Source organism: Peromyscus maniculatus, chromosome 15 (assembly GCF_049852395.1).
Source record: "Peromyscus maniculatus bairdii isolate BWxNUB_F1_BW_parent chromosome 15, HU_Pman_BW_mat_3.1, whole genome shotgun sequence".
In the NCBI taxonomy this organism is placed as follows: Eukaryota; Metazoa; Chordata; class Mammalia; order Rodentia; family Cricetidae; genus Peromyscus; species Peromyscus maniculatus.
The window spans coordinates 56,865,975-56,889,452 of NC_134866.1; the positions used below are offsets into that span (position 1 = coordinate 56,865,975).

The 23,478-nt window shown below is 37.4% G+C and overlaps 1 protein-coding gene across 13 annotated transcripts in view; it reads left to right on the plus strand.

The window, feature by feature from the left end:
• Positions 1–23,478, plus strand: part of Mctp1 (multiple C2 and transmembrane domain containing 1) — a 589,465-nt gene that overhangs the window by 416,071 nt on the left and 149,916 nt on the right. For all 13 annotated transcript variants that reach the window (XM_042261777.2, XM_042261779.2, XM_042261778.2 and 10 more), the window contains 5 exons: positions 6,281–6,383; positions 8,139–8,241; positions 8,597–8,698; positions 9,079–9,153; positions 11,014–11,133. In XM_042261777.2, the coding sequence (XP_042117711.1) occupies positions 6,281–6,383; positions 8,139–8,241; positions 8,597–8,698; positions 9,079–9,153; positions 11,014–11,133 (503 nt within the window). The remainder of the gene's footprint in view (positions 1–6,280; positions 6,384–8,138; positions 8,242–8,596; positions 8,699–9,078; positions 9,154–11,013; positions 11,134–23,478) is intronic.

A 23,478-nucleotide genomic window follows, 5' to 3' on the forward strand; every position in this document is an offset into this window, starting at 1 on the left:
CACTCTCATCTTTATATCACATAGGTTTATCGTTGTCACTAACATTGAATTAATAATCCTTCATAGTCTCTTTCTATATTTCTAAAATGGTAATTTTAGTGGTTATGCCATACAGTAAAAACTTTTGAGATCTTCAATAATTTTGAAAAATTCTTATGACCAAAATATATAAGTAATGTTACTGAAGGACCATTATTCTCAAATGATACAAAAGGTATATTGTCCCTTGATTATTCAGGTTATATTTAAGGAAATTTTATTTTAAACAAATTTGGGGCAATACTTTTAATGTTTGGTAGCTTGGAGCTGAAAATGCTAAATGCCCTACAAAGGATTAGACAAGCTTATATGATGGAGATTGTGTCATGTCTTAAATCATGTTTACTTAGGTTGCATCTTGAAACACACAATTTAATCAAGCTTTGCAATGGCCTCCATTTACATAAGTGCACTCTGAAGATCGGTGATGGGCAGGCTCTTCATGGCTGCTGTCCTTACTTCTTTGATATCTTGCATTAATCATGACAGAGACTCAGAGTTCACCATGCTTTTGTTCTAGCCACTTCAACTTTCAAGACCACTTTTCTCATATACTCACTTGGCTAGGCTCCATTTCTTTCAATTCTTCAGCCAAACCTCATCTACAACACCGAATTGAGTCTGTGAACTGTGTCTTCTTCACTAACTGTGTCACTCTTTAGCACATCATACATCCTACTTATGTTCAATATTTATCCTCCTTGCCACACCCCTTAGACAATTAAATTAAGAAGACAAAGAACATCTTCTTCCTTGTCATATGTGCTGGAACACAGTAGACATTCAATAAATATTTGTTTAGTAGTTCCAGGTACAGTTTTATTGTGAACAAAATTGTATTTATTCCTCTTTTATAATAGTTAAGTTTCTATACTTTTATTTTATTTGAGGATAGGAAAAAGAGCATTATAAAATTATCAGTAGAAATGAAAAGTATATTAGGTCTAATAGGTTGACAGCATGACTCTAGAGTGTCAATTTCGTTACCACAATGAAACATGCCTGCTTCATAACTTAGAGAGAAAAGAGAAACTATTATTATTATTACTCAGTTCTGGACTAAAACCCAGTAGGGACCTACTAAAGAGTGTCAGTTAATGTAATTCTACCAATCTGATGCTTAAAATATGTTTAGGCCAGTTGATGAGAAAGCCTACAGCCAAAGCTCCATTTCCATTGGTAAGAAAAAGATTGGAAGAAATCTCAACACACATTGCTTTTTGTTCTAATGACCCTATGGTATTCCCTCAGCTATGACATTGTTATATGTCATGATTGAAATTCAAGTTTGCAGAAAGGACAGATGGCAACCTTGATTATAATTTTTTAAAGATTAAAATATAGCCATTGCAAACTGTGGCAACTGAGGAAATTAAACCAAAGTGCTTAATAAATGCAAGGTAGGCTCGAAATAAAAGCTCCCTCCCCATGGGCATGAATTGCTTTCTATGCTACTAAAAGCCTTCTGCTTTTTCAAAGACATGACAACAAAGAGGTGGTCACTAGGTCCTCCCCACCCTCACATTTTTAGTGACACACAACATCTAGCAAACTATGCCTCTTGTCAGCAGTAAAATGACCCTGGACAAAGCCCACCACTGATGGATCAGGATTAATGCTATGCTCTGGGAGCAAGAATATCTTTCAGTATCATTCAGTGACGTTAATACTCAAACTACTAGTTTCAACAAACTGAAGTCACAACTTGCCACAAAGCAGATAGCAGCTGAAGAGTGCACGGTGCAAACGTCCCCACAGTTCTTCAGCAGTGTGTCCAGGTGTGACCCTGGAGGGTAAGGGCACGGTGAAAATTAGCCATTGAACTCACTCTGTTAATTCATGGTGTAGTGTTGAAGATTCCCAGAAAAGATGCCTACTGGAGTCAATCTTGATATCTCTTTTTTATTGTAAAATGGATTTATGAAAAGAAAAATGAAGTGATGGAATATATGCTTTGAAGTCTGTTGCCAATTTAGCTTTATGATAAGGGTTAAAAGAGTCTCTAGTTTTAATCCACTTGGGAGATTCTTTTTCTTATTAAAACTCTGTAGGAAAAGAAATGGCTTTTGGTATTTAACTAGGTTATAGACAACTAGCCAAGCATACTGGTTTAAAGTGTCTGCTTTATGAGTTACGTTATTCATTTGTAGGTTTTTATTTCAGAGACTTATCAAAGATATATGTGAATCGATTTAAATGAGATATTCCTGATTACAAATTGTTGTAAAGTTCACTTTTTGTGATGGTTCTTCATTTTTAAGAAAGCTTGTGACAAGGATGTCCAATCATCACAGACCACAAGGGTCCACTGCACTGGGAAAAACTCGGCTTCCTCTTCCTGTTCCTGTCTCAGGATTATGAAATCATGTGCTTTCTTCTCCCTGCTCCCTTTGCACCCTTCACTTCCCTTTATTACAGTACTGCAGTCCTGCATAATAATTATGTATTTACATGTCTATCATGTCTACTAAATTGTGCATGCCTTGAGAGCTTGACTACGTCTTAATCATACTTATAATTCTGGGGTGAGCAGAGGAGGCACTCAATAAGTAATGAATGCTTCAGAAGGCATTCCCATTTCTCTTTAGAAAATTGTCAACATTGGAAATTGCCATGTTCTCAAGGAAAGCAGGATTCTCTTCTAGCTGTCACTGCAGTTAAAGCAATCAACACCACATCTACCCCACAGCACGACTACAATTTCTGTCTTCCATCAATTCCAAATTCTTCAGTTTGTTACATTTCTAAGGAGAGAGATAGGTATTTTTGTCACCAAAATAGTAGAAGTTAAAGAAGAGACTATTGGTATCCCACAGGTCTGCCTTGGGCTCAGAACAAAAGTAAAAAGAATATAACAGAGTATATAATCTATACATTAAGATTTCTGGTTAGTAAAAAATTACAAGAAGTAAAAGTGCACTTCAACATTGGCTACTACCTTCATTTCTCACACTTCTAGCCATGTGGTATTGAGGAAAAACATGCACTTTGCAGAATATTGTCTGCCTACTGAGCATCAGTACTCCATCCCAGAGGCCACCCACTCTGGTGCTCTCTGAAAGCAGAAAAACATGTTACAGAGTCAAAATGGAATGATAAAAAGATGAAAGCAGTGAATAATTAATAGATGACTAATGACTTGGTTGACCTCTAAGTGTTTCTACTTGCCTATGTGGCAAATAATCAAGCCTGAAAAAGGAAGGAATGGAAAAGCCAGTGTTTTCAAGCAATGAGGCATCAAGCCAGCACTCTGCTTACAGCTACTTCTTTAACAGTAAAACTCTAACATATGCTCTATTTTGAACTGATAGAATTTGATATGGAGTGTTGCTGTTGCTGCTGATGGTAGTTTGTGATTGCCCTTGATCACCACATCAGAGGGGTCCTTTTTAAGTTAGTGAAAACTAATAGTGTTCAAAGACTTGGAATTGCATCAATTTCTTATACTACAAAAAGATACCATTTTAGGAAAAAATGAATAATAATTCAATAAGCTTTGTTTTTATCTATTTTAATTACTTCATTCTGTGAGGTTATAATATAATTACATCATTTTTCCCTTTCCTTTCTCCCAACCCTCTGGTATACCCATCAGCTCTCTTTCAAATTCACGGCCTCTTTTTTCATTAATTATTATTACATGTGTATATTCCTACATACAACCCACTCAGTCTGTATAATCTCCCTCAGCTGTATGTCTTTAGGGCTGATCATTTGGTATCGGACATGCAGTTGGTGTGCTCTTCCTTGGGGAAGACTATTCCTCCCACTCAGTGCTCCTCAGTGCCTGGAGTTATTTAAACAAACTTGGTTCTCTCATCTTTGCCAGATTCTAAAGATAAAGAGACTAGAAATAAGGCTCGCTGCTGACTGCTTTTTCTACCCACAATCCCACCTAAAATGTGGCTGAGCTAAGTTCAGTTAACTGCTTTCCAGCTTCTGGTAATGGGAGACATATTAGAGTGTTCAGTATTGGCACTGGTGAAATTATGCTGCTTCTACTGTCAAAAGCGTCACAGAGTCCAGTCACCTTCTCCTCTCTGGATTACTCGTCTGGCTATCGCTGGTCTCCCCGGTGTTCCCAGTGCCCTCTCCACCTTGTTCTTCAGATAGTGATCAGGTCAAAGCGTGCTGTCCTGCAAGGTGAGAGGCCCATTTTTTCAGAGGCCCGCTGCTTTCCTTATCCCCCTACAACCGAGTACACATGTTCCCAATCCATTTCCTCAGTCAGCCAGGCTTCCTGGATATTGCTAGCAAACAAGACACAGCCACATCTCTGGCCTTTTCAGGGTCTGTTCCAGGAAAACTACAGCTCACTCTGTTATCTCTTTCATTACTTTGTCTCTATGTCATTTCCCCCCCAACAAGACGTGTTCTTCAGTCTCTTGAAGATTCTGTGCACACAAGCACTCCACATCGTATTTCCCATCATTAAATTCCATCATCACATTTATCACTTGAAAGACACTGGAATGTAGTCATCTTCTTCATCTAAAATCTATGAGCACAGGGATCATTTTAATTGTTTTGTACATTGCTATTTTTCTAGCATATACAATATTTGTTGTGATAAAGCAATGAAGATTTTTCAAAATTATGAAGCTTTTCCTTGTCTGTAACATGCTGGTGACTGAGATGTGGCATTATTATTGGAGAAAATCTTGCCTAGAGGTTTGCATATAAATATTTTCCAAAAGCTATTTGTGCCTGCCTTTGTATGCTGGTATCAAAATTCTATGAAAGAAAATTAAGTTATTAAAGTCCCAAGTGAAACCAATTACACTGTGTTTTAATGAGCAAGATATTGTCAACACTTTCTTTTGTGGTGTGCAGGAGTTGGAATTGAGAGTGAAGGTAGGAATCAGAATCTTTAAAAGTGGACAGGGAGGGCAAAGCATGTGGTCAACTTGTAACCAGACATTAGAAATGACCAGCTCTCTAGTCTTTGCTGAGAAGATTCCTCAAGACCCAAAATTGAGGAAGCTACCATAATGTTTTAAATTGTGCAATTATGTTGGGTTATGTGAGACTACTGAATTAACACATGCACACTAAATCTTTTTCAATATAAAACTAATAAATTAAAGGTGGGTTAAAGCTTGTACTGCTCATTTAAGTATCATCCAATGACAAATAAATATACTCCTGTGTGGGAATACAGAGCTCCTCTGTTACTGATAGCTACTAAATTCCTTCCCATTAAAATGTAATTGAAAATCTCAGATGATATTTAAGTTTCACACAAGTGTAAACTACTGTAGCTACAATTCACAATGCATTTAAAACAACTGTTCTTTATCATTAAAGTTAATAATATGCACATTAACCTCTTATGTAGTCTAAATCAATATTGTAGTTTAAAAGATATGACCTCTGGCCAGCTTTGTCTAAATATTGATCCCATTGTCATTTGTATAAGGTATCAAACAAATTATACACTGTACCAATACCATTCATGCTGTTCTCACAGAGCCCCTGACTTTGTGAGTTCTTATAAAATGAGACATGATATGACAAAGAAATTGAGACATCCCAAAATGTAACTATGGAATGGATGATTTGCATATGACAGAGTGGAGTCCCTATGGACAGATAACTTCCAGGTCCTTTCTTTCCAGTGAACATTAAGAAGCAGAGGTGCCACTCTTTAGTGGCAGACTTCACCTGTTGATCTTAAGTTCCCAACAGCAGACTTGTTCAAACTCATAGGCTCTAACTTACTTTATCTGTTTGTGAATCCCATAGATATCTCAGGGGAAAGTAACTCAACTTTAGTCAGATTGTAGTGGTGTTATTCCTCAGTATAGCCATTTTCTCACAATAAACTCATTTGGAAGTCCCTGTGATGAGTTACTAGTGGATTAGGTAAATTGAAAAGTCTATCTATAAGATTAAAGTGATTGAATAGTTCAAACAGTCATAAGAGAACCAATGAACACACAGAGGGTGGGTACACTTCACTTTCTCCTCACAGCTGTAGTATTATTTTTGTTAAAAATTACAGCAGATCCTAAGTCAAGCTATATACTTTGGTCTCAAGTTCTAAATTGTCACAAATTGTAGCAATTGCTAATATCCAGTTACATCTGTTTTGATGAATTTGTTTTTAATTTGTAAGCTTTTTCACTTGTTTATTATAAAATTGTTTAGGGGAAGATTGTGATCACAAAGGATATGATCATGATACCATCACTACAGGTGCTATATATGTTAAAAACATTCTCCCCCAAATCTCCCATAGGTAAAAGTGATCCATTTTGTGTAGTGGAACTGAACAACGATAGGCTGCTAACACACACTGTCTACAAAAACCTTAATCCTGAATGGAACAAAGTGTTCACATTGTAAGTAGAACAATCACTTTGTGCTTATTTTGGATCTGGTGTGAAAATATAGTTCACCCTGGGACTGTGTGTGTGTGTGTGTGTGTGTGTGTGTGTGTGTGTGTGTGTGCACTTGTGTACTCCGGTTCACAGTGCAATGCATCTGCTCTGCCTTTGCTAACTTTGGATTTCCAACCCCCCCTACCTTCTCAGGACTAAAACTTGGGAAAGGGGTATGTTCTTTTTCTGTGTATTCACTGGACTTTTTTTCACTGTGCTTTTTTATCTGGCCTGATGAAGGGTTTGCTCCCTGTCACTGAATCTGCATCCTGCTTCTTCCTTTTGTACTTTCTATTGAAATTCTTCCCAATCACACAGACACCCAGAAGGACAAAGCGCTGTTTGTTCCGTCACTGAAATCAGCAAACAGTCCAGTCGAGTTTGGCAGATGCTGATTTTGGCTTGTTTCATTTTACCACAATAAGGACATTAAGCATTGTCCTAGGTCTCAAAACAACCTTTGAGTTAATTTTCCTTTTGTTTTAAAAAGTTTGTAAATCTTTTCCACTGTGCACTGTAAAAGCTGTGCATGCCACACTCTAGTAGCCTACAAGTCCCCTTTTAAAAACTGGGCTGTAGAGAATGGACTCCACAAAGGAAAACTCTCAAAACAGAAGTACTTAACAGTTTTCTAACATGGTTTTATTTCTTGTACATAAAAAACTGCTAAATTCCTCATTAATTCCTTATAATGCCTCTGCTTAAGAGCCAGTAACTAATCAGCTTTAATTATCTGACCAATTTATTTTTAAGGAATTCCACATTTTTATAAGAGATGAAAGCCTAGTCAGGAGGCTTGCACTCCTAAGAGGGCCATGGAGAGTGTTTTCTCTAGAATGCATAATTGAATGAATAGGTTTGATTATTATCAAAGCGATTAATTGATTGTACCCTGGTAAAGCCTCTTTTCACGTGCAGTTATGTTGTGTCAGTAATGAATATATTCTTTTTTGTTTTCTCTTAATTCATATTTTCTTGGTAAACAATTTGATCAAAAAATAAGTGCTGTCAACAATTGAGACTTATTTTTCTCAAAATAAAAATATGAAAAACTCACACAGTCAGTCTTTTATTATCATGTATTGTCTTTGGAACTAACTGGAATATAACATTTTTTCTAAATCCAAGGATAGTACTATACTTATAAATGCTATATTTTTTCTACTCTGTTTTCTCTGTTTGCTACAAACCTGACAGAAATAGTAAGTGCATTAGTAAGACTTTAAGAAAGAGACATGTCGTAGTGAAAAGAGCACGAGTTCAAAAATCTATTGTGACTCCTATGCACAGCAAACCTGTGATGTTTTACGTAGGAGTTATGTGATTGTATGACTTATTGTTATAACGAGAAGAGGCAGAGAAACCTAAAGACTACCAGCAGTACTTAGTGATTTTTCCAGTAATTTATTCTTTGCATATGCAAAAAGAAAAATGATATGTCATTAAAAAATATAACTGAAAGTCATAGTAGTCTTCAAAGTTCCATATGATATGACCCTTGCTGTTGTCATTTTAGATATATTATGAGAAATTGTCAGCTTCCTCTCTACCCCATACGTGTATGTCTGCCTGAAAATAATACATGTAAAAATAAAAATAAAAATAAAAATACAGAAAACCAGCATACATACATAGTACTATGTAAGATTTCAGAACCAGTCTAACTTTGCTCCATACTGATGGAGTCTTTTTTCCTTGGGTATGTTTATTACACAGCAACATTAAAGACATCCATTCAGTCTTGGAAGTGACAGTTTATGATGAAGACCGTGACCGGAGCGCCGACTTTCTGGGCAGAGTTGCTATACCATTGCTATCTGTAAGTTTTATTCACCTGGCACACTGTTCTGTGTTGCTTTTGCTCAAGGTAAAAAAAAAAAAAAGAAAGAAAGAAAGAAAAAAAAAAACTCAGCTCTATGTCTGTCATTTCTCAACCCGGCTCTGTAATAAGAACACTAAAAATTTTAACATACTCAATGCACGGCCATGTTGAATCCCATGATAGTTAATTTTTCTTGACAGACTTGATCCTGGTAATGAACAGGTACTTGTCAGAATTGCCACAGTTGTTTTGGGTTCTCTGTCAGTTTCAGCAGCTGGGGGTCAAAGGTCACTGGGGGAGTGTATTCAGTGGAGACCGCAAGACAGACGGCTGTCATGTCCTTTTCCCGCAGATTCAAAATGGTGAACAGAAAGCCTACGTCTTGAAAAACAAGCAGCTGACAGGGCCCACAAAGGGGGTCATCTGTCTTGAAATAGATGTGATTTTTAATGCCGTAAGTCTTAACTTTGGCTTTTTTGTACTGCTAAAGAGTTCAGTTTCATGAAAGCTTTTGTTCCTGATTTGTAGAGAATTTCTGTCATTCCTCATTTTCTCTAAACCTTGATGTATCCTGGAGAATATGCTTCTGGCACACCCACACTTGCTCCTACAGTGGGGCTGCCGCCGCCGTGTGCTTGGCTGCCGCCCGCCTGCCTGCCTGCCTGCCTGCGAGAGGGACGCACATGCATATGCAACTGTATACATTTATATTTTATGAGCACAGCAGCCAGGACTTTGAAACTTTAGAAATTATATTGCAAATTGAACTGCATGCAAAACTTGTAAACAGTTTTAATATATGAACCCATAACAGACACATATGTTGATGTATAGGTGAAAGCCAGCTTACGAACATTAATCCCCAAAGAACAGAAGTACATTGAAGAGGAGAACAGGCTCTCCAAACAGGTAAAAAACAAAGAAAGATTAATCCCTCTGGGAAGAACTGATTGGCTCTGTAAAACATCGGGGTAAATTCAAATAAACCTTGGAGGTCTGGAGGGGGGACGTCCTTGCAAATTTTGATCACCTACATATTGAAAATGGCTCTTTTTTCTCCTTCTTTTCCTCTCTCCCTTTCTTAAAAAGATCAAGCAAAGACAAAACCAAAATAACAAATTAAATGGGGGTGGTAAGAAGGGAGAAGGGATGCTGTAAGCCCAGCATCCGATGGACATGTGGTTATGCACTAGCCAGGGAATGGTCATTTGGAATGTAAACTACAATTAGACTGTCATGGAGTGTGTGAGTGAGACTGCCAAACCCATCAAATGTGTGCACAGACCACCCACAGGTATGATGCAGGTGTGCAGAGGGATGACGCGCTCCCCTCTAATCCAGTGAGGGGGGGATCTTTTAATTAGATTTTAACAACAATCAGTAAGAAGTGAAGTTTCCTGACATTTTCTACTAAAACAAACAAATAAACAAAAAACAGGAATTCTGATCTTCCTTTTCTGAGTCTGCATTAAAGCTTGGCATTTATCAATAATAAGTTAAAATTTACTTTAATATCAAGTTAAAAGGGCTACCTACCCTTTTCAAATGTTTAATACAGTTTACAAAGCTAAAATACAATGTGTTTATTATGGCTATAAAATCACTGAGCTTACTTTTACTATAACATATTTGATAATTTTCTATGCCATGAGAAACCTTAAAATATTTTTATTTTAATATAATAAACTCACCACAAAATGAGACGTTTTGGCATTTAAACAATGTGCATTACAAATGAAATACTTATCTAAGTAGAAAACCATATTATATTTCTCTGTAATTATAGATAAGAATAATAAAATTTGTTCTTTAAAAAAAAGTGCTAGGAATCAAGAAGGGGAATATGCAGGGAGACTCTCTGGCTGAACAAAATTCTAGCTTTAAAATGTGTTATAACTGCCTTGCACATGCATGCATATATTTTACACATGTACTTTGTCATCTGAACTCAGTCAGTTTTACATGTTTCTTTAAAATACCAGATTAATACTGAAATATACTTAGAATGGTAACATATTGACCTGTAGACATATGATTGCTTTAGTTATCCATTTCTGTGTGTGACTTTTTAAACCATTATCTAGTTCGTGGACATCCTTTTTACTGTTGAAGTCCTGCTATAGTTTTTCGATTTCAATTGAAATTGCATCAGTTTAATAAATACTGTTTCTAATAAGAGATTTCACAACATACTTGGTTACTATCAAAGTCTCCTAACTCTTGAATCATAGGAAAATAATGAGAAAACAGAGAGTGGATTTAATGTGTATTAAGGGATGATTATGAGAGAGGAGCAGTCCTACTAAGTGGAAAAGTACTTGAAATCATAGTGCTTCTGTAATAAGCTACTTTAGACAGGCTCTCTGCAGGACTATAAATCAAAACATTCCAAGGTATGCAGTTCACTTTGAAGCATCTTGAAATTAAAACATTTAACTCATCTTAAAAAGAAGGGAGTTCAAAATTAATAGGGATCCACGTTTTGTAAGCAGATGTTTTTCTTATGAACAAACATACAAGCTTACATGAAAACATTATTTTAAAATATACATTGAGCTAAAAAAAATTGTTCATCCCACCTAGTTCTTTCCAGTCTTTCCCCGAATGCTTCCTTTCCTTTTCCTAGGAAGCCAAATCACTTGGTGAGTTTTTGTAACCGTATTGCCTTTCTGGGTCCTTTCTAAGTCACCACCACCTTGAAGAATCATACAGTAGATTTGATTGTTTTCAGGCTTATAAATTCTAACACTGTTTTCATTTTCCTTACAGCTGCTTCTGAGAAACTTCGTCAGAACGAAGCGTTGCGTCATGGTGCTGGTAAACGCTGCATACTACGTTAATAGCTGCTTTGATTGGGATTCACCCCCAAGGAGTCTTGCAGCTTTTGTGGTATGATCACACTGTATTACTCGTCCATTGTTATTCATCAGATTCAGCAATCTTAACTCCAAGTCTCTGTGGCTATAGTAACAGCTATGTTGATAGAGCCATTTTAAAACTCCTATTTTGAGACTTGACTGGACAGATTTGCTGTGGGCAGGAACCTGATGGATTGTTCAGGGTCTGAATCCAAGAATATATTCCTCAGATTTCCGGAACGCAAGACATCTTAGCCAAAGTATAATTTTCTCTGACACTTAAAAAGTAAAATTTTTGCATATTGTACAATTCCAGATCCCAATAGGAGATCCAAAAAAAAAAAATCTCTGTGGGAAAAAAAAAATGACAATGGTAATAGCCTTGGCCATTGCACTTTGCTTTTACTTAGTTTGTAAGTATTTTGTCAGAATAGGAGCATCACTGACCGCAGACGCTGGTTGGTAAGGCTTTAATACATGAAGCAAGCAGAAAGGAATGTGACCTATTTAAGAGATGTTTCTGTGGTTTCCAGTTTTTAAAAAGTCACAAGTAAGAATGTGATCGACCCAAATATTCTCCTCACCAGGCTCATCCTGTACCCTTTATACTGATTATTTAAGAACTGATGTGGAGACCAGCTGGCAGTGGCAGAAAATCTAGAAAGGACTTCCTCTGGACTGAGCCAGGATGCTCTACGCTTATGCTATTTCTGCTGGTTCGATGTTTTACTTGAAGTGTCTGTGGAGTCCGTCTTTTGAAAGTCTTTATTTTATTTTGTGTTTTTTAGGAAATAAGCACCTTATGCTTCCTTGAAGTTGCCAGTTTTGCAAAATATGACATTATTGTGAGGGCTTACAGAAAGGCCTTAATTAGAGTAACAATCACTTTTAGTGTTACCATTCAAATGAATGTCTGCTTTTAGTTCTTGAAGCGCTGTCCTCCCCACAGGCCCGTGTGGGACTTTTACTAATGTCCAAGCACATGAACAAAGACTGTGTCTGCCCCTTTGTGTTGTAACTTAGAGAAAGTTAGCAGCCTGCTTCCCATAGACATGTTGTTGTCTCCTTAAAGATGGTGACTGCCACCATCATTGTTTAAAAAAATAAATTCTCCTCTCTATACTCTTCTAATACCTCTCACATAACAGATACATTGGGGTATTCTGATTTTTCATTAGCATAGAGATATTATGATAGTGAGCAAAATGATTCATAATTTCTACATATACTTTATATCATTACTTCCAGGTTCTCTGGGGTCACATAATGACAATAAAACCCTACTGGAAATGTCTGCTGCCATTTCTGACTGACTTTCTTTAAAGCCAACTCCACAGCTGCTTGTGAAATTTGAAAACATAAAAATGTATATAGTTCTATCATTTATTCAGGAACATTGATTGTGGGTTGTGTGGTGTTACAGCATGTTGCGTGAGTCTTCATAAACCACTTCCAGCTCCCTAAGGTTATTTGTAAAATTAATTCAAGATGGCAGCCCCTCTTCACAATCTCCTTTTGCTTCTTAAAAAAGGAAAGAAGCCACTGAAACGCTGAGGAACAGAGACACCTGCATGTGACCTCCTTACAGGGCTATCATTTGAAGGGGGCCATGCACTGCAGGAGATGCAGCATCCACCGCAGCCAGTGGCCAGTTTATAACAGACTCAGTCCTAGGAATCACAAGCAGAACGCAAGGGGTTTGCCCAGAGAGGAACGTGGGAAAATGAAGGTAGGAAACAGGGCAGAAAAATGACAGAACAGGAAAGCGCATGACAAAATGTGCAGAAACTGTTAACTATTTTGTTGGAAAAAGAAAAATAATTGCACTTTATTGAATGTGATTGAAGTAATGAATCACAAGCGTCCTCTGCTTAGACTCCAAGTGGGAGTCCGTGGGGATGTGAACTGCTTTCCTCATGCCCTTCTCCCATCACTTGAAGAGTACCTAGCAGTTAGTTAGCTTCCAGCATAAATTCCAACTAAGTCTTTTGAGGCTGCCAATCTGAAAATTTTTCTTATATGGAGAAACTCCAAGTAAATAAGAGTCTGCTATAATAAACCTGGTTATTACATCATGATAAGAATATGTTAATAGCATAAAGCAATTTTTCCTATAATTTCTATATGAACCCAAAATTATGTTATAATCTCTTATCAATAATCTACTTAATCATGGATTGAATTCTGATATAAAAAGATTCATACAAACAAGAATTTATTTTGTCAGGTGCTCCCTATGTGCCAAGGAGCTATTGTTCATATATAAATACATGAAAATGGCACTTGCACTAAGAATTTAATATTTTCAACAACTTCATGATGTATATTTTATTATTTTCCTAGTATATAGATAAAGAAACTGAGGCTACACAGTAGATATTCTTTTCTATAGAAGCCTTATAATTGTAATATAATTCAGAAAAAAACTTTGTAAAAGATTTTAGTCATCTTATAGAGAGTAAATGAGGTATTTAAAAATGAAATGGTCCCGAGTTGCCATTGTAGACTCAGAGCCATAGTAGGGAAATTTGGTGAAAAGAACTGATTTCCATTAGATGAACATAAGCAGTGCCCATTGTTATGGACATATTGTTCCCATCATGCCCTCTTGACAGATCATGGGTCTATTATTATAATATTGGTTCCATTTGGCCCATGTGTTCCTAACTGCAGCTGCTGCATGGAGGACATGCATCTGTACCATTATGTGGCTTAGTTTTAGGCCTAGATCAGTATGCTTTTTAATATTTAAATGAATGTGAATTTTTTTCTATTACATTTTGGTTTTCTCTACTGATTCAATACTCTGAAAACTGAATGCAAACCCGTGAGGTTGAAATGGGAGAGAACAACCCTATTTTGTATCTCAGTGTCAATGAACGAGCAAATGCGGACAGCAGCCACTGCCTCCCAGCACTACCTGGGCTGCAGGCAGCAGAGGCGAAATCGGTGGGGAAGGGCAAAGCAGAGCAAGCAGGCCTCTGGAAGATCCTTGTTACCGACTGCTAGGAGTTAGGATTTTAAGTTTTCTGATGAATATTGTTTTTCTAGGGAGCTCTGTTGTGTGTGGTGTAGAAGGTACTGCTTGTCCCCAGGAATCAGCTACTGTAGACCTGGAAATACCTTACAAATTGGACTAATTTTCATCAGGCTCTTGACCAGACATTTGTGTTCTTGTAGAAGTCAGTGGGTGCAAAATGAAAAAGGAAAGGGGAATGAGCAAGCACACGTTCTTTCTTTCCAACACTGTCATTTCTCACTGTAATGAGCACAAAAATAATTGGAAAACTGAGCTATCAGCAAAAGGACACACTTCAGTGTGCGTCAGAGAATTATTTTACAGGACAAACTTTAATCTTTGAATGTGATTGTAGATAATTTGTGGTACCATCTGTCCATTTGGAATTGTTTTAGCCTTTTCTGTCGTTATACAGTAAGTGCTGCTGTGTTTAACATTAACATTTGATATTTTACACATTTAATTTCTGTTCTGCTGTGTGGTCCTTGGGGAATGAAACCCTAGTGCTACATGAGAGAGACAAAGTATTGATCAGTTAACATTTCAGCTACATTTATGTATGTCGCAAAATTAATGAAAATGCCAGACAAAAAATGTCAGAGTGCACAAAGAGGTAGAATTTAAATTTGATACTTTAATGAAAAGTCTTAAGATGTGCATTATCAAAAATGTCCTCTTGCCTTTAAAGTACAATTCTGCACCGAATAACTAGCAGGAAACACATATTTTACTTAGAGGAACAATGAACATGTATTATGACAAGATAGCGGCCCCTCGTAGCACCCTGCATAGCAGAAATGGCATGTGTGAATGCATAGCTGGTAGCCATAAAATACACTTGTTTCTCTCCGTGTCTGAGGAGCCATTGGCTTCAACCCTCTGTGCTGACCAACCCAGGCAGGCTTTCTAGTAAGATTCTGGCCTAGTTTTGCCTCCCTGCCTCTGTCTCTCTGTGTCTTTCTATCTGTGTCTGTCTCCCTATGTTTCTGTCTGTCTCTCCACATCTGTCTGTCTGTATCTCTCCGTGTGTGTGTGTGTGTGTGTGTGTGTGTGTGTGTGTGTGTGTGTGTGTGTGTGTGTGTTTGTGTGTGTACACAGAATTCTATCTATAGTAATTCATTGAAGACACTGGTCTTCCCTTATTCATCCCTTTCTGGGCATTTTCAATTGCCTGATTTCCTTTGCTTCTGGACAATTTGTGTTCCCTCTTCTTAACAAAATGTCCCCATTTTTGAAAAGGATCACACTGGGACCACAGGGTTTTTTGCTGTTGTTGTTTTGTTTTCAGAAAATCTGGACCATTGTGGAGGTAGAGAGAACGAACAGGGATGATACATGCATAGAGTGGCATGTGGGAGGTGTGTGTAGGCAAATGTTCAAAATTAAAAGTAAAAAATTAAGAAACCAGGGGCAAAAAGGAGGACCCAACCTTGGGAGGCGATAGGAATAAAGAGCAGTGAACTGAAGACCAGAGGCAGTCGACATGCTTTACTATGTGCTTCCTGTATAGAAAGTCTGCTGCTATTAAACAACTTCAAGATTTTTCTAACAAGTATTACAAGCTATAAAGGCATTGTAAGTGGCTTTCATGATTAAGGACTGAAAGGCCATGTTACTCAAGGAGAAATACCAATGTGAAAACAAAGGCATCTCTGCGTTGCTTGTGGTCTAATCTTAGCATACATAGTGGATGTAGGATACAAAGGCATCTCTGCATCGCTGTGGTCCAGTCTTAGAATACATAGTGGATGTAGGATGGAGGATTATTGTACTGGATCTAGTGAAAAGCACTTCACATTTACAGCAGAAATTTCCATTTGGGGAATTAACAGATACCAGTAATACCACACCAATGAAATTATGGCAATTTTCAAATTATTTTTATAGGAGCATTTTTGTTGCTACAATTATTTTCTTAGAGCTAGCAAAAAACAAAAATGGAAATGTTCCAGGAATACATTTTGATGCTTTCCCCACAGCGACAAAAATGCAAGAGGCTTGAAAATCAAAGAAATGAGCACCGATGAAACATGATGTACTACTGGCCGTGTCTGTGTGCTCATGAATTTTTCTTAAGTTGTACATCTAAATTCCCAAGCCCTTTCACCCACCATTCCTAGCACATGCTTTCCCCATCAGTAAACACATAATTTAGGAAACAATACTACAATTTATATAAATTCTAAGCTGCATTAAACTTCCCTAGTTCCACTAATGTAAGGAAGAAAAACACTTGCCTAGAATTTCATTGATTTAGGAAATTATATACCTCTAATGTTGCTTAAAATTCTTTTTGCAGAGTCAAAAATGTTGACATTAAGGAATTTCTAACACTAGGCTGAAAGCACACTTCATATGGAAAATTGATAATCAAAATACATATCCCATCACTCCTAAATTTATCTCAATTCCTAGCAAGAATTCTTCAAATATTGTCCTTGGTTATACAAAAAGTTATAGTTGGGTTTTCTTTCACCAATATTGCATATAAATTCTTACAATTGCAGGAACATCCTAACAAAAGGATTATTTAGAATATGTAGAGTTTCAGGATAGATCACCATTAACTAAAGTCAACTCTAAGTCCTACTAAGCACAGGAAGTAAGGGAGCAAGCATGTCCTCTGGTCCTGTTTGAGGGAGGCTTTGTAGGTCTGTGTGCAGACCCACCCACATGCGCAATCATCGTCCCTTTGTTCTGGTATGTTCTGTGCCACACAGTAACCCAGCACTTGGTCAAATCCACGCTCTCTTCTTGTTGAATGATGCTGATGCTCTTTTTCGTTTACTTTAATGGATGTCTGCAAAGGGACTTTCTGGACTTTGAGGGAGTTGATCACATGAGCCTCAGATCTGTTATGCTTTGAAAAGTACGGTGCTCCTATGTTTTGTTTTATATTTATAGTAGCAGGAATTGAATCCTGAAGGCAGGTCACACTCGGGGTTTCTATGATCTCGGCTCTTTATCCTCTAATGTGAATGGTGCCATACTATCATCTAGGAAAGCTTTATTTTGTGGGTAGAAATAATAAAACCATTTCATTTTTGCCAAGGTTTGTGCTGCTATTCTGTATGTAAGGAAGCACTAACTATGAACATTAGCAGCAGAAGTCCAAGAGTTCACCTTCCCATGAGCTTTAGAGTTCATACCCTAAAGTTCACTCTCTCTGTATGCTTATTTTTTTCCTGCTTGGGTGTTGTCCCATTTCACCTTGTATTAATTATGAAGATCCTTCAAAATCACTAGGTTTACAACTGAACTATCAATCAAAAATATTTTAAATAATGAGTAAGAAATGTCTGTCTCCAGATTCTTAAATCAAAGTTCTTTCCCTCTATGAATTTCTACCTGCCTTGAAACTTAAGTTTAAATTGAGGGACATACTTGTTGAGGAAAGCAGCAATCCATTTGCATTGCCATCCATTATTATTCAAAGTATTTTCCAAAGAAAAATATTTAAAAGAATGAGCTAATTATATGATTGATTCTAGTTGATAAAACAACCTCTTCTGATGGTGGTGACTTATAAGTAGCAGTCATTAATTCACTTTGGTCAGTAAGCTAACTCTCCCTGTGAGGTCACCCTACATCAGGCAAATCACCTTCTCTACTCTGACCAGCTGTGAGGATACACCTAAGAACCATGAGCAAGTGGCTTGCTAAGTGAGAAACCCTAACTTAAGATATCGCTAATGAATTTGTTCCTGTTTTTCTTGTCCCATCTCTATCATTTAACCACAATTGAATATACTGATAAGAGCTGGGCAGCCTTTACCACAGAGGGAGCTGTGAGTTAACACTGCCTGGCATCAACAGCTTCTGTTGTGATGACAGAGGTCCGACACTCAGCAAGTGGTAACATTTACAGATCAATAAGAGAGTAAAGGTTCACACCAGCCATCAGCAAGCATCTCTAAGAGAAATGCAGAGAAAATCAGGCAAGAGTGAAGAGGAAGCAGATCAAATTGTAAATAGGTGTGTGGCTAAAAATGAAAGTCAATCCTTATTTTAAGGGAAAAAATTTAAAAAATGGTGACACGTGACTCTTATTTATTTGGTCTTAGGGTTTTTAGTCTTTTCTTATTATTTTAAAGATATTTAATAAGAAAAATTAAATTTAAAGAACAATTGTCAGAGAGTACTGACCTTCAGAAACAATTGTAAACATCTACGATTGTTTTCTGGCCCCAGCAAAAACAAATTTGTGCTCTCACAAGAGACAGTATCCCCTTGCGTAGGTAGGCTCTAAATGTGGCTTAGCATACGTTTAGCTGTGGTTACATTTTGGTGTTGGTGATGAAGCCTAGCTTGGCATTTCTATAGTTTTCATATGGTGCAAACTAGCCTCGAGAAGCCATTCATAACATTTATTCAAAATTATTGACTAAATTAGAGTTCGCTTCACGGAAAGATTTGTTTTGAAAAATGTGTTCTTACTCCTATACAAACTCACATAGATCTTCATGTGCGTTCCAATCCCACTGTGTTTTCCTGAGCTCCATCAACATGGAGAAGTATGTGAACATTTTCTGTACTAAGTAGCATGGACTCTTTCATGATGAGGAGTGCAGTGGGTTTTATCCATATGTTGCATTGTGTTAATTAGTAATAGCCAATCTTTGTATTTCATTATATGTGTGCTATATGTGTTTGCACTGTGCATGAAAGTGCATGCACATGTGTGTGGAACATGGGGTTAATACTGATGGTCTTCATTAGTTACTCTCTACCTTATTTTTGGAGACAAGATCTCTCATTGAACCGGAAGCTTCCCTATTGGCTAGACAGATAGGTCAGAGAGCTCCAGAGACTGCCTACCTCCAGCCAGCTCAGCACTGGGATTATAGACGTACTCTACATCCAGATCTCTATATGAACTCAGGTCCTCAAGCTTGTGCAACAAGTTTACTGACTGAGCCCTTTGTGTCCTTCATTAAGTTCTTTGGAGAGGTGAGGAGGAAAGATGAAGGAAAAAGAGAGTCATATAAAAATAGATTAATGTGTTCACCATTAAAACAGAAGCTCATTATATATATATACACACAATGATATTATGTATCATTATAATATATAAACAAAATATGCATGTTTGATTTCTTTATCACATGTCACTAAACACAAACAATACTGTATTTTATATGGTGAGTGTTCTACATAGCTCCTGCAAGGGAACTTCAGCAGCACTTAAGTGTTTGAAGTAGGAATATTTCATCCAGTTGTGCCATAAGCTGCTGGCAAATTTAACAATTTCCTTTAGTCAGTGAAGAGAGCTTTTGAATATAGGTTGCCAAGGATAAATGTAATCCACCTAATTATCCACAAATTAGTGCAGCAAAATTTTTCAGAGAATGATTTATTTTGAAGTTATGCTAGGAAAGTGAGAGATGATTCTCAGGGAAAACTGTGTCCAATTCCAATGGCCATGCTTACATTTTCTAGGTAGGCAGCAATATTGAAAATGTTGAATCAGAATGTGGCTTACTTAAATCTTTTAAATAGAATTAGTTCTTGCATTACCAATGCCTACTGTGTGCCTCAGCCAGGGGGTTGATTGTATTAGAGTACTCTTTTCTGCTAACTGAGTTTGTGCTATTTCAATCTTTCAAAAAGACATTGTGAGCTGTAAGCCAAATTCCTAGTGGTTTCATTCCTAACCCCTAAATCTTAGCTGATATGTAGTTAAATCTAACAGTTTTCATGTAGGCTCCCTAATTCCAAACAGAAAAGTCTGTTCTGTGAGATGGGCCCTTGGACCTTAGAGCATGTTTCCATCATGGAAATGCCATAGATAATGGCATACCACTAAACAAACTCACTGACCCCTTCAAAGAATGTAAACACCACATGGAGAAACTAGAGCAAATGGACTCATGACTTGGTGCAGAAGATGCCAGGAACATATCCACTCCAATCCCATCCTTAGAACCATGTGTTGTGGATATCGCTCTATATGCTGCGAATGTGTTGCTCTGATTGGTTAATAAATAAAATGCTGATTGGCCAGTAGACAGGCAAGAAGTATAGATGGGACAAGCAGAAAAGAGAATGCTGGGAAGAGTCAGGAGTCACCAGCCAGACATAGAGGAAGCAAGATGTAAAAGTACCGGTAAGCCACAAGCCACGTGGCAACTTATAGATTAATAGAAATGGGTTAACTTAAGATATAAGAACTAGATAACAAGAAACCTGACACGGCCATATAGTTTATATGTATTATAAGTCTCTGTGTGTTTACTTGGGTCTGAGTGGCTGCAGGAGGCAGGTGGGCACAGGAAAACTCCAGTTACACATATGCCTCATCATGGCAAGGGCAAGGGGCTTTAAAAAGTAAAGAGTACATGAGCTCCCAACAATGTAATGAAGCCATAGAATGTTAACATAAGGAGGGGACTTGGAGATGATTGCACAGCGCAGAAGCTGAAAGTACAAAGAGGTGAACGTTCCCTAAATCATTAGTGTTGATTCTCCCCAGCTGTGTAGTTGTGGCCATTTCAAAGACAGCAGCAATGAAAAGATAAAACAGTGACGTTTATGAGTTTAAATTGTTCTCAAGGAAAAGCAGGTCTTGGACTTGTCCTCTGGAAGTCCTAGGTAAAAAACTGGACTCCTGACTGTTGGCTTTTCCTGTTAAGGAGTGTGCTAAGGAGGGAATTCCTGACTTGATGTAGTAATGGGCGCTCAGTGTAAGTTATATGTGTACTGTATGCTTTGGTGAACTTTTTAATTAACTGAGCTTGCATCACATTGGAGCCCTTACAACTTCTGTGCAGGGGCATAAATATGGTAACAAAGAACCCCAAGAGTTCACTTTGTGTTTCAGGCATGAAGAGACAAGAGGTATTATTATGTCTATAAGTATTAGTTTTAAAAAATGAATGCTAAGAATTTATTCCCCGTGTTTCAAGTATGAACCGTCATTGAGTTGACTAAGCAGCTCCAAGTACCTATATTGAGACGCATTGACATAACGGTGGTTAATTCAACCTTTGCACAGCCTAGCTTTCCCCTAGACTAAATAAATGATAGGAAAGAGGTGTGTCTATTTTAATCACTTGAAATAATCGATTGCTCTGGCACTCACTCATTAGTACGTGTTCATCCAGCATGTACGAGGCCCTGGTACTGAATAATCAACAAAAGTGGACACCTCTTATATTACTGTCTTCTTAAGTTTCCTTCAAATTATATTGGTCTAAATTGTTCAGCATAAAATTAAATGGTATAATGTAATATTATATCCCCTTATGAATTAATGGCAGAACCAAAATCGTAGGGTGTTGCCCACTTCTTGCTGTAGATTATGTGAAGTAGTATTGGTTATAAACTTGGTGCACCAAGTTATTGGAGTTACTGGAGTGAATACAGCTAAATTAAATTGCCTTTATGAATTGCTTTGAAGTTCTTAAGTAGAGGGACCTGTGGATAACTTAGACTCCAATAACGTCATGGGCACAACACAGGTTTTTGTCTCTGATGCCTATAGTATTACAGAATTTGTATGAGTATAGAAAGGTAATTAAAAAAGATATATGGGAAATTTTTCTACACTGGACCTAAAAGTAGGAATGCTTCATAAGGAAAATCATTTCATCCTTGCTTGTAAGAAAGCTTTGTTTTTCCTACAAAAATGGTGTAGTGACATATTTAAGAACACCTGAGTTCTATTTCTATTTGCCAAGAGAGTTCAGCCTAAATTTAAGCAATGAGGAAAACAAATAGATTGTAAACTGAAAAATGTCATTTGTCGCTGTTTTAATCCATTACCAGAGGTGGGAACGAGGAATAAATCCAGTCTGTTCTGCATTTTAGTCGCCATTAACAGGGCTTCCCATTTCAGGCACACACAAATAAAGCTGTGCAGGATGCAGCCCTAATGATTTTAGTGATAAAACTGAAGATAAAGCTGCACTGGAGGCCTCAGGATAGGATCAGATGGACCTGAGGATACTGCTCTGTAGCAAGCATCCTATGTGGGTGAGGGTGCTCCATGCTCCTCCCTGCAGTGAGAAGCAGTGTAGGATTCACACTCATTGTCTGTATCACCCAATGAGATCAGGGTGGGAACATCTCTCTCCTCTGTCTTACTATCAAAAAGGGAACACTCCAATATTTCCTCTTTTTGGTTTCTCCATGTTTTCTTAGAGGGCAGAGATGTTACTGGAGTGCAGACAGCTCAGGAGTAATTCCTTAAAAGGTTAAAGAGCTCAGGCGAGGACAATAACATCTCTCTCTCCCCATCTCTCCCTCCCTTCATCTGTCCCTCCCTCCTGTCCCCTCTGTCTCTCTGTTCTTCTGCTTCAGTCTCGCTCCCTCCCCCTTCACTCATTTCTTCTCTCTTTCCTCTCTCTTACATGCCCTTTCATCTTTTCTCAGACTTTCATCATCTCCTCCATTTACCAGGGTGGGGGAGGGGTCCCTGGAGAGGAAAAGAGAAAACAGTTTCTTCTGGGGAAGCAAAATGTCCATACCTGAGTGTGACCACAGAATATCACCTTCCTCCTTGTTGAATCTGTTGCCTCAGCTAGCTTTGCACACAGCTTCCTTAAGTCTGGATCGTTCCGTGTGTCCAGGCTAAACACATGTTCAGCCTTCAACTAAAAGAGCTAAAGTGGGCGAGGGGTGATGTCTGCAAATGCATTTTCAAATCTGTCAAGACACAGTCTCTATTTCTAATTAAATTTGCTAAGAGATATTTTTACAATGTTTTTAGATTATAAACTCCCTTAATCTTAAACAGAAACTGTGGATGTTTCTGAGTAGATCTGATGATCTTGTGAGGTAGGCAGCCTGTTTTGGCTACTGTTTTTATTCACAGACACTTGGGCGTTCCTTTTAACATGATTGAAGAATTTTAAAGTAGGCATTTTTAATATTTTCTGCCTTCTTAATTATTACTTGTTTAGTGCAGCACTGTTAGCACAGGGATTATGAGTTAATAAAAATGTCACAGTATTAGTGTATAAAACACTATATAATTTTCCCCAGGTAATGATTAATGGCATAAGGCTATATTAACAATACTCTTAGTGAATTGCTCCTAAATGTATTTGATTCCTGTGTTCAGTAATTTATACTGAAATTCAATAAGGAAATATAAACAATTTAATCCAACCACAGATATTTTCCAATGGTTTATATTATGTTGATAGACCAAATATTTACCTAAAAATCAATGTGAAAGTTTTAAACAGTCTCCATATTTGCCAGAGTGACCTTACTGAGATTCATATTTCATCACACTGATCATCACACAGCTGAAAAATAAAATTAATAAGCCATTAAGTCTTTACTACATAATAGTTTTTGTTCACATAAGATAAATGGGTTTCTCTTTCTTTCTTTTTAAATGATGTCTCT